General features: G+C 41.0%; 1 protein-coding gene across 4 annotated transcripts in view; it reads right to left on the bottom strand.

Moving 5' to 3' along the window:
* arvcfb (ARVCF delta catenin family member b) overlaps window positions 1–12,217 on the bottom strand; it is a 125,118-nt gene continuing 112,901 nt past the window's right edge. For all 4 annotated transcript variants that reach the window (XM_080499590.1, XM_080499591.1, XM_080499592.1 and 1 more), the window contains 2 exons: window positions 6,813–6,904; window positions 1–2,299 (listed from right to left, as the gene is read on the bottom strand). In XM_080499590.1, the coding sequence (XP_080355716.1) occupies window positions 2,294–2,299; window positions 6,813–6,904 (98 nt within the window). In that variant the 3' untranslated portion in view covers window positions 1–2,293. The remainder of the gene's footprint in view (window positions 2,300–6,812; window positions 6,905–12,217) is intronic.

Raw genomic sequence — 12,217 nt, 5'->3', positions numbered from 1 at the left:
GTAAATCCCCCTCCAGATCCTTTGGTTGTGGCACTGCACGCTGCAGTCAGTAATAGACAGTCATGTGGGTCTTTGTCCAATGAAAGCACAAACTTCTGAGGACACACGAAAGGGATATCATAAAGTTTTTAGCCTCTGAAATTAAAATTTCTAGGTTTTTTTTGTTTTTTTTGTAGTTCATTCATTTTTACCACAACGTACATCTTTGTAAACACTGTGTAAAATATGCAAGCTTTATAAAGTCACGTATGTCACAGAGAAAAAAAAAAGAGAACGTCTGATTCAACACAGGCACATGCCGCTCGCCTTGACGCATGAATGATCCCACCTCTGATTGGATTCTCTTCAATGGCAATAGAACTCTGCATCCCTCTTCTCCCTCAATATCCAAAGCACCCACCCTATAACACTGTAAAAATATATATACTATATGACCGGACTCGATGTTTAATTTATACAGTGTGATGCAACAATTTGCCTCGAACCGCATCCAGTCATCGTCTGCCTGTTCGCTCCTCCTGCACATGAGTGAATTTGCAAATATCCAAATGACACCACAAAAACTGGCACTTGGAAAGAATAGAATATAAACATCTGTACACATTTGCTTCATGCTCACGACTGAATATTTGTCTTTAAGATGCGCGGGTGGAGGATGGCTCAGGGTCGGTGATAACTTGGTCCGAATGCAAACCGACGATAAAATGAAAGGGGGAGTTGAAGTGACGAGCCGCCTCACGTCCACCTCGTGACCTCCGGAGGGTTTCCAGATGGAGGGAGGCGGCCAGAGGAACACATATTCACTGTTTTTTTTTATTTTTTATAAAGAACACAGCAGATAAACCTCTTTTTTTGTTTGTTTTCAGGTAACTTCTTTTGACAAATACAAAATATAAATAGGTGATCGCCGGCGTAACTCGACAATATCTGACACACATTTAAGTTACGTGGTTATTTCTTGCTTAAAAACGTGGTGAGCTCTTATCAAATGAGATGTGCTTTCCAGACAATGTGATATTAATATACAACTAAGAAGTTTGTGTTTTTTGTCAGGTTTTTTTTCTCCTTAATTTTTCTTTTTTTTCCTCCATTTGATCCTAATATATATTTATATAAAATCCAACAAAAAAAAAAAACAAAACAGTTTTAGATCTATCCTTTCAACAAAAGAACAATCTTCTGCTTCTCTTTTTCAAAAACACGACTCACTTATAAACAAAATGTCTTATATCCTCTTTAATACACGTCATCGATAAAAAGCAACCAGCCAGGAAACTCTGGAAAGCGCATTGCGACTCGACTGAAGTGGAGCGGCTCCACAAGCAACCGGAGCTCTGGGAGTGAAGGTCAACATGAGTCTGACTCGCACACGTCCACCAGAGTGAAACAAAGTCTTTGTTGCTTTTGTTTGTTTTTACTTCTGTGATGCAACGCGAACACAAAGCTCCTCTGATGTACTCGCTCTGTCACTTGCTCCTCTCCCCACCACAACTTGCAGATTCCCAACATTATAAAAATGGACATCAATCACCTGTTTAAAACCTTTGATTTCAAAGCAACTCAGTGCACCTTTTTTTTTTTTATTTATTTGTAATGAAAAAACACAGTGAACCCAAATGGATTTTAAGTTCATGAGAGCAGGCTGCCAGAAGCAGGTTCATCCACTATGCTACAGTTCTTTAGCTCGGTTTCTCTCCTCCTTACTTCCTTTTTTTTTTGTCCTGTTTTCATCCCATCAAACCAAAAACACAAACATTCAGTGACCTTCAAATGCACCCGTCCAAACCTGTTCACACCAAATTAACAAAGTAGGACTAACAGAGAGTGAAAAGCTCCAAAACCCACACAATGTACGGTGACATTTAAAAAACAAAAAACAAAAAATCAAATCTTCCACAGGATGCCTTCAAACACACATTCCTTTTGCTTTCTTCCCTTGGCTTTGCCTACTCGTCGTGTCCGTTCCTTCAGCAGCACCGGCCTCAGTCCCTCTCTCGTCCAGAGTCAACACTGTAAAATTCACATGATGTCCAGTGGGAATGTAGATATGAGAAAGTAGTAATAGTAGTCACTTTTTACTTTTTCTTTTTTTCCTCTGAAAAGCATGGTTGGATGCTGGCTGCTGCTGGGTAGTCACTGTTGTGATCATCATTATTATTATTTTTATTACATTTTTTTTTTTTTTTAAATCCCTGTTCTGTACAAAGTCCAACTCCAAAGATGAGCTGTGTGTGAAATGGCAGTGGGGATATGAGAGATCCTCTTCACGCTGGCGTGTCGCACTGTTGATACTTCAATCCTGAAGCACAGGGACAAAAGAGAAAATATATGAGATATAAACATTTCATGTTGAATAACAGCAGAAGAAGAGTTTCAGTATAAACCTCTACATGCTCACCGACAAATGATAATTGAAGAGATTTAAAGAATAAGGCTGGGAACAGTCTATAAACATTGATATTTGCTTACATATTCAACATTTTGCAGTCAAAGCATGTGAATGTGCACTGAAACTCCCCAGCTGCTGCTTTCACATCAGAGTTTACAACAGTCAGCGCTCTTATTATCACAGTACTTGAACAATGCCATCGTTGCCAATGCCAAATTAATTTGGTCCAGGTGGTAAATGGAGGCGAGAGACGGAGAAACAGATGCTCGATGTGACGGATGAAATCCTGCACGTGCTAAATGAAGTGGAAACGACTTACCTGACGATTATCTCTCACCATTACCTGTAGCTGTATTTCACTTAAGTGGCATAAATTACAACGGCGACAACAAATCACATCACTTCATCTCTCATGAGTCACTACAGTGTGCGAGGTATCTCCTACAAGAGCACGAAGGATGGGAATGAAACAACCGAATGGTCACTGGGGAAGACGGCTGAGGTGTGAGGAAGACGATGAGGAAGGCTGCGAGATCTGCCAGCTAACAGAGCGGCGAGATGGGGCGGGAGGAGATTGATGCTGCAGATGGGACAGAGACACTGATGGAAGCTCACCCAGATCAGCTTGCAGGTTTGTGAAAGTCTCTCATAGAAACCCGTCATGGTGGATCATAATATTGTGTGAATGAGAGAAAGTCCTTCCGTGTGAAGATTTACGGGCATTCCTAACTTTTTCCTATGAATTGTGTTACAACTAGTTTATCATGTGGGAAACACGGACGTTAATAAAAGACATTGATCACCTTTATCTTGCTTTAGCTTGTAGTTGGTTTCATATTAGCATTCTACTGAACGTCATTCTCCAAAAGCAGATTCGACTTATTTTTATGTCTCACACCTACAAGTATGTTAATGAGCATCTTCATAATCACTTATATCGATTTGGAGCATAAATCATCCAAATCATCATGTTCATATGCATCTTTGCCCGAGAATGATCATGTGCCAGTCGATAACGTGTGCATTTGTGTGTATTCACACACATTATATTTGCCGGCTTCAAACATCATCTTACATGAATTATTTATCTGCGATCATCAGGTTTTGACCTAGGAAACCACATCTGTGTGTGTGTTCCAGTGTGCACGTGCGTATATGTGTGTGTTTCCAGCACACACAGAGAAGAGACTGTGAGCTTATGTGCATATCTTTTTTTTTTTTTTTCTTTCTCCCTGCTGCTTTTCATTAATGGATAAGCGAGTCCCTGGAGGAGCTCTCCAGAATGCAGAAGAATGATTCCCCTTCATCATTTGCCACCAATTTCTGCAAAGGCTGTCAGGGGAAGCAGCAAGTGAGGCGAGGCGTACATTTCAATGAGACAGGTGGTGCTGAATTGTAAACAGAGACTGAAGTGTGTCTACTTTCTACATGTATTACGGCGTGGAGAAGTCACGCTGGCTCTCAGACCAAGCTGCTCCTGATCACCCCGCAATCAGGACGCCGCAGCCGACCGCTACTTCAGCTTCCGATACGACTGAACGCCAAAATTGAGGAGTGGCGTTCTGCGGGTTTGGATAAGAGTACGTTTCTTAAGGGGGAACTCCACTAACTATCAGATAAATGAGTAAAGTTTCCATGGAAAAGAACAAGGTGACTTCTCCAGCTCATGGGTGCGAGGTGGCAGCAGGTTTACACAACACAGCGTGGAAGTGAGAGGAAAACAGGCAGAAAATGTGAACAAACAACAGGGATGGAGGAACATGCTACGAGTCAAACAATAAAGTGCAGGTAGTTGCTTGTGTTTTGTTTGTTTTTCAGACCTACCATGCATGCATTTAGACCCAGGAGTCAACAGGCTGAGGCTTAACATCGCAAGCGTCCACCAGACTGACCGCAGGCCTGTTAGTCCTGATATAGTGTTTCCTATTTGTGTCATTCTGTCGCCACAGGAGGACGGGTTTAAAGAACAAAAACAAAACAGACAAACACATAGTAGAACAAAAAGAGGTCAGTACATTTCACATATACACTCCCACTCGCAGACACATGCATCCAGGATCAGAGAAGCCGGTGTTAGTTCCCTGCCTCAAGGAGAACTTGGAGAGAAGTCAGCGTGATTATAAAACATGCAAATGAAAGAGGGAGAGAGCAGCTTCAACAGCCATTGGAAGCAGGCGCAACACCTCTGGGAAGTGCAGACGGCAGACTGAGCAGACAGCTTTGGACTAATGCTGGAAGGCCTGTACACTCTGAAGACAAACAGGAGTGTTTGTTGTGATTATTGCTGTGTGGAGCTTCTGAGCTGGTGAAAGCAGAAGCCCTTTTCAGGACGCCAACGGTGTACCGAGAGCTTTCGCTGCTGTAGCATTTAGTCCAAATATGACAAACTGTGCTTGTCAACCAAAGAAAAAACGGATGTATTTTCATGTTTATTTCAAAATGTACACTTTTGGACTGAAACAAAACTCTGATTTCTTAAAGTGTCGGGAAAGATATTGGTGAAAGTAAAAGTCAGCACAGAAAATAGAAAACACAAGAAGAATCTGAAAAAAGATGTTTTTTTCACAGTGTTGTCCTCTACTTGGATTTGATGCGGTGACGTCAAAAAGGACTCAGTATTCAGGCAGAAATAGTATATTCTGCTATGCAAATGTCACACGATTGAAAAGCAAACTCGAAGCACCTTTAATTAGAAAAAATAAGAGTGTTAAAAAGAAAGTCATCAACTCAAGGAAATACACTGTCACCTGTAGCTTAATATGCCTGATATTAGCTCATTGAGATGTTGGCCAGAAGTTCATTTAACTTTTAACATTTATGCCCCATTTACATGAAAATATTTCACGCGATTTTATGCCAACAATGTAGTTTTAAAGTTGGTCTACTAGCAAGTAGTGTTTTCATGTAATGAAACCAACCATGTACCATGTAGACAACAGTGCTAAACCTTAAAGCTCCTTTAAATGGCCTTCCTTCGCTGTTTTGATCTGTCAGTGTTGCTTTTTAAGAACTAAAATGTTTCTCCACAAGTGATCCAGATGATAATGTAATAGATTGTAGATTTGCATTTTATTGGAGAAGCTCTGTTAAATTCAAGAGTCATTGTCATGAATGTATGAATGTACATTTGCAGTAACAGCGCTTCACAAAAGTTCTCATGGAGATGGAGCAATCTTTAAAAAGTTCCATTTGCAGCACTGTTGTCATGTAAACGGACACCCAAAACACTACCTGTAAACAAGGCCTTAATCTTTCTTAACTCCTTCCGTGTTCAATATAAAAGTCCTCCAAAATATGAAGAGCCTTAAATGGAATTAACCATCCAGCCATATTGTCTGTTTCTACCCACAGGATGATTCAGATTCTGACTCTATGACACAAGTTATGTCATTGATAAAGCTTTTGCATTTTCACTGATAAGTATGGGGTTACAGCAAGACAAAATGTCTTAAAATTACAATTATTATTTAAACCTTGTGTTCTTTAGTTCATCTCAGGACATTTTTTGTCAACTCTGCTTTGCTTTTTCAGTCAAGTTAATAATTTGAAGACTTGTGAGCATCTTCCACAGTAGCAGTGCAGCTTTATAAATACAATCCTGGAATATATGTTTCATCATTATTGATGTAAGTGAAAACGGTGTTATTTTGCTGTAACGTGTGCTGTATCGAACAGCACCAGCAGTTTACTAGCATCCAGTCAAACATAGTCCATGTGCAGACTGCTAACTGGACTGTTACTCTTCCCACACACTTGACATCCGCCGATGAATTCTTTTACGAGTGAGTTTTATAAAGCACTAAAGAGAAGATGTATGATCACACACCTGAGGAGACATCCTAAAGTGACTTTAGCGGAGTCTTTATTGTGTTCATTTTAGAGTCCCGGAGGACAAATTTGATCCATGTAGTAGTAAAGTGAATGTAAACTAAACAACAAAGAGAGTCATCACAGGGATCCTCTGAGGTGATTTTCCTGAGACTCTGCTTCGAGGCTGGAGGGTCGATGAGATTGACAATAAACTCTGCAGCGGGTAGCGTCTGTGTAATCAGCCAGCGGCCGTTTTCGAAACGTGGCGGTCTGTTCACTGCCAAGGCGAGGGTCGTCTCCTCCAGGAGCACTTGTTGGCGGTTGCTTTAATCAGTCTCAGATTAATTACTTCACGAAGCTTCGGAAAGCCGACGCTCGATTAACTGGCGGATCTGAGGCTGTCCACAGAGCTGAGCTGCGGCGGCGACGTTACAGAGAACGACAACTTCCAGCCTCTTTTAAAGAATCGATGGGATTAAGAGCCTCTAATGAGGGCCACCGCAGAAAACATGAAAAGAGAGGGAAACAGAGAGAGAGAGAAAGAGGGCAAGCGATAACATTTCAGTGACACTTGATTATTTCATCCCCGAGGACACCAGAGCGCTGCCCGTACCTTTAATGGCTCCCGCTCTGTCAGGTCCACCGAGTTGTCCACTGCCTTGTATTTGCAGTCTTTGTCCCGCTGGTCAATGGTGGAGTAACCATCTAAAAAGACCAGAGAACAATAGTCAGCTTGTTTTCCTGTCTTCTTCAGTGGAATAAAAACGGCGACAGCTTCACATTGTTGCCTGAACCTGCATAAAGAGACCGATTTTAAACAACCCCCACCAAACTGGAGCACTCAAGTCAAGGGGGAGAAAATAAAGGAGGAGTGGACACACGTCCTCCATATTTGTATTGTGAAACTGTATAAACCTTCTGCTACACATTTATGTTCAAAAATACCCCCAAATTATAATGTAAACGTGGTACTTGGGACCTTCATAACACTTCCACTAATACTATGTTTAGCAGCACTTAAGAGCTCTTAACTCTTTGATGCTTATCCTTGAGCATTATTTCTACTCGTCTCGAGAGCCATGTCTCCTGATGACCCAGGGATAATTTAGGCACTTCTCTAATGTGTCTCAGCCATTGAAACTTGGATGCAAAATAACTTGGCACAACTCAACCAGGACAAATCTCAGGTCATCGGACCAGAAGCACAGAGAATTTTAAACTTTTCAGTTCATATCTTTGAATCCCTGCAAGAAAGTAGAAATTCTCTGCAGGATATTTGATCCAGAATTCAGCTTCATGCTAGGTAGGTTACCATAAAAAAACCACTTTATCATTGACAGAGCATCAATACTGACAGTACGTCAGCATCGACATGATTCTTGCTTTTATAGCCTGCAGGACTGAGGATTGTAACGCTCTTCTTTCTGCTCCCTGAGGACAACATTGCATCAGTGCTGCTATAAATGTTTTCCACACTGAGGCTGTCCAGTGTCAGATTTGTCTGTTCAGATGGACTTTAGATACAATTGTGTGTCTGAAGACATGGAGAATATTGGTTCAGCGTTGTTCAGATTTGATAACCAACTGGAATGTTTTCATGTCTAATGTGAATCAAGGCATGACATTACATAACAAAACCAAAAGAACATACTTTTCCTAATTTCTAGAACAGTAAATGTTTAGTTTTTGTGAAACTATAGGCATTTTTACCACGTGGACCAACGCTACAACAGCAAAAGCAACTTTAAAGCTTAAATTTAAAGTTTGTTATGGCACTATTTCACCAGTCAGACTCACTCAAGGTTAAACTGGACTGTATGTGTCCAACTAAAATGTGTTTGACACCCCTGATAAAGGACTGCATCCTGCACATTTCTTTATGTTACCCACCACACACATTGCGTGTTTATCTGCATTGCCATTATCTGTTGATTATTCAGCTTTTTGCAGCTCAGAGAAGAGGCACTCATTGGACTGAGGTTTGCTGGGAGAAGCAATGTGTATGAAACATGCAGCACTTTGGGCCTCAGGCGTCAGGATTCTGTGTGCAAGACTGTCAGAAAACACCGAACGCAAGGATGTGAAGACATTCATATGCATCATCAGACATTCACTGAGAATTAAATATTTCCAGACACACATATTGGTCACTTTCCCTGACCTTATTAGCAAGTAGGTGTATGCAAATGTCGTTTAATGACTCAGACTTGAAGAGCTTTAATCCTGCTCATGCGTCTGCTGTTTGATTTCTACACCACTCTGCATGAAGCAAACTCCCACTCAACAATAGAACTATATTCATATATTCATTAAAAACTGCCAATTTGTTGTTAGTATGTATTGCTCAGCTTTTAGTTGGATGTTTTATGTCCTATAGGTTCACTCTGGATGAAGCGATGACACTGATGTTCAAACTGCAATACAGTCAGAACATGATACTTATTTACACTTTGCATAATAAATAATGTAATTGGATAAGAATATCTGCAATGTATCCTGTTGGACTGATTGGCATTGTGGAAGAGTGAGTAACTGTCAAATCCCATGATGTCTGGGTGTTAAAGTGGTCCTCGGTGAAACACTGAATCCCACTTTACTCACAGTTGTGGAGAGCATCTGGGATGCCAGTTGTGATTTTGAATGCAACTAACAATGAAAAGTGGTTTCATACGTCTAAAATGGTAAATCTGCAACAAAAGGGTGGCAGTTCCTAAACCTTTCCTACGACAACCCCCCTGTAGAAATGAGTTCCAGGACTCCGAATCAGGATATAGATGCACTCTTTTTTCCATTCAAACTTTGCTACACTTATTTTTTTCTAAATATTTGATATAAACTGCGACTTTATATTAAGCACACTAAAATAAAGTACAAAAAAAAATCCAAATCCAAATTAACAGTAGAATTATTAAAAGTGCATCATGTCTTACACTATTGCATTGATTTCAAGACCTAGAAATTGCCTCTGCGTGCAAAAATGTTAATCTTTAATTAAATTTACTCCAGCTATCACCTTGGTCATCAGACTGCTGCTGCTGCGATGGCTCTGGGCCTCGTCCAGCGTGCGCGCTCCCCACTACGGGTACCACGGATTCTGAGTAAGATTGAAACTTTTTTTCCAGTCTGATGGTGCATCAGCTTGAATCTTGACCTCGAGAGTGTGGTGCAGGATTTGAATCACAAGTGACAAATCAGATATTTCAAGCATTCAAACGAGATCACGTTCTTGTAATTCCCGGTTCTAAAGAATGGATGCACGCGTCTATAATGACTGACCCTCAATAGCACAAGATGAGTAGCCTGAAAAGAAAAACTGCAAAGAGATACTTTGTTCTGGTGAACTGGACTTTGTTACAGACTTCCACTTTCAGGTGGAGGTGACTCTTCCACTAGTTTGAAGTCAGGATGTTATAAATACCTTTAAAATTGCACTTTAAGGTGCAAGACCTAGTTTACTGTTCTCCACAAATCCACTGAGGGTTTGTGAGGCCCTTGAAATGAACACGACCCAGACACTGTGGGGACCTAAACTGGCACTGGGTTAGGGTTAGGCTGACACTGGCTTGGAGGACGGAAAACAATAAAAATAAAGTACAAAAATCCCCAATCAATGAATGGACACAAAGAAAAAAAATGGACAAACACACACGCACACGCACACGCACACGCACACACACACACACACACACACACACACACACACACACACACACACACACACACACACACACACACACACACACACACACACACACACGTATTTATTTATATATATATTTATATATATATTTAATATCTTTGGGTGTTGAATTTCTAATGACGGCCCAGTTTTGTACAAACATCTCGTCAAAAGAGGGGTCTTTGCGTCTTTGCATACAGCATCAAAGAACGTCACGTCTGACACCTGGTCCGCAGCCATCGTACCCAGATCAGAGCGCTCAGTGGTACAAATATTCAGATAAAATGAATCATCCTGGCGACGGTTGAAGAGCGAGTGGAAGACATGTCGAATCAAAGAAGTCGCTGTCGGACTCTGGAGAGAGATTAGAGGAGAGCGAGCTCCTCTTTGCCTCAGGATTATCATGTAGTCTGGCTCTTACCTGGGCCCAGCTCATCCATAGGTATCATATCACCACTGCCACATTTCCCGGCGCCTGAAAAGCATTCAGATGCCATTTGTACAAAAGCAGCACAAACACAAACTCAATCAGTGAGCCAAAACGCTGCTGCTGCTTTTCAGGGGAACGGGTCTCGGCCAGTGAGTGAATAATGCAAACCGAGCGTGGGCAGATATGAGCGGCGTGTATGGATGCAAAACGCCCCAAAACTCAAAAACAAAAAACAAAAAAACCCCAGAAGCGTTTGGCCATAAAAACATGTTACTGCTGATGTGCCGTTGACTCCTCTGTTAAGAGATGTTTGTTGGGCCAACGGACTCCACAAGTCCTTTTCCACCCCCGTACCCACTGCTGCTGTTTTGAAGCGCCGCACAAGAAGGTGAGAAAAAAAAATGCGTGATTCTTTTTCGCCTCATTACTTTTTGTTAAAAGGCTGTAGCATTTGTGAGATTAGCAGCAGAGCCGAGTACGTGGGACGCCAAATGTCTGCAATTGTCTCACAGCGTGTTTGACTCCTGACTTCGGCATCGAGTGTCCTCATGTCGCGCCGGCAGTCCTCGCCTCAAACACGCAGAACTTCTGCGGGATGAGCTTTTTATCTCAGAGAGATCAACACAACCACACAGTGAGATGAAATCCCACAGCGGTGTGCAAACACTGGCTGCATAAGTTGTTCTCTTTCAGAAAGAAAAAGGTGAAAATACATCTTCAATCAACCCACCCATCAAGTCTTTATCGCATACTCGGCTCTCCTGCTCATCCCACAAATGCATGTTCCTCACAAATGTAGCATAATTCAAAGGGAAACTTTCCATTGATATGGAAAAACTTCATTTTCATATTAAAAAAAGAATGTCCCATAAACAAATGTCCGTCTTTTTTTGCCATATTTAGAAAACCTCCATCACAGTGTCTTGAGTACAACTATACTCCCGATTTCTCTGGAGTTGAGAATATGGCTGCTTTTAAACTGTAAGGTTCACATCTCTTTGTATGTTCTGACCTTCATGACTCGCAGTACTTCAACAGTGAACACACCAAAGCTTCACCGCGCCAGAGATGAGAGCAGTCACGCTGTAAGCACAGCGCTTCAATAATATAAAGCCATGAAGAGGAAGAGAAACATGGCTTGAACAAATGGACACACACACACGCACACACACACACACACACACACAGAGTCAGACGTCGTTTTCCAGTAATTGGTATTTACTGTAGTTTATACCTGCTTGGATACTGTTGTGGTAGGGTCCCTCTGTGTCACAGCAAAAATAAATAAATAAATGAATGAATAAATAAAATCCAAATGAAAAAAAAAAAAAGTTATTTTACTTTATCCCAAAATTGTGCCAGGATGAGTCAGGCAATATTCTTTTTGTTTTTGTCCTCACTACCAACAAATCCTAAGAAAAATCCCTCCAGAAACATATTGTGTGCAGCTGTATCTCATTCAGCCGAGCCTGTTTCATCTCATCTGTCGGCCTTATTGTTGCTCGAGAAAATATTAAAAAGCTGACTGACTCACTGGATTTACTCCTTTACTGACATGAACTCGTGGGTGTAGTTATTTCCACATTATTACTACAAACAAACCCTCAAAAGAAGGAAATAGCTGAAATATATGATTTACTACTTTGATAATATTGGCTAATATACAAAATAAGGTACTGTTTAAAGTGAGGCATACTTTGGGGTAGTTTCTTTGCATATTACTCAGTACAACAGCCACATTTTAAAGAAAGGTCTACTGTAGTTTGTGTTTTGTTGTCATGTATATTAACCAGTTTGTTTGTTTTTTTTTGCATTTGCATCTATACATACATACGATCTCATGTTCTGCTGTGTCTGCCGGGTTTTCTTATTCACCTGTCAGGCTAGAAATGACATTTCTTTTAACACT

The sequence above is a fragment of the Blennius ocellaris genome (assembly GCF_963422515.1).
Source record: "Blennius ocellaris genome assembly, chromosome: 7".
NCBI classification, from domain to species: Eukaryota; Metazoa; Chordata; class Actinopteri; order Blenniiformes; family Blenniidae; genus Blennius; species Blennius ocellaris.
Note: the sequence above shows the minus strand (reverse complement) of the source record. Positions and strands in the feature narration are given on the sequence as shown.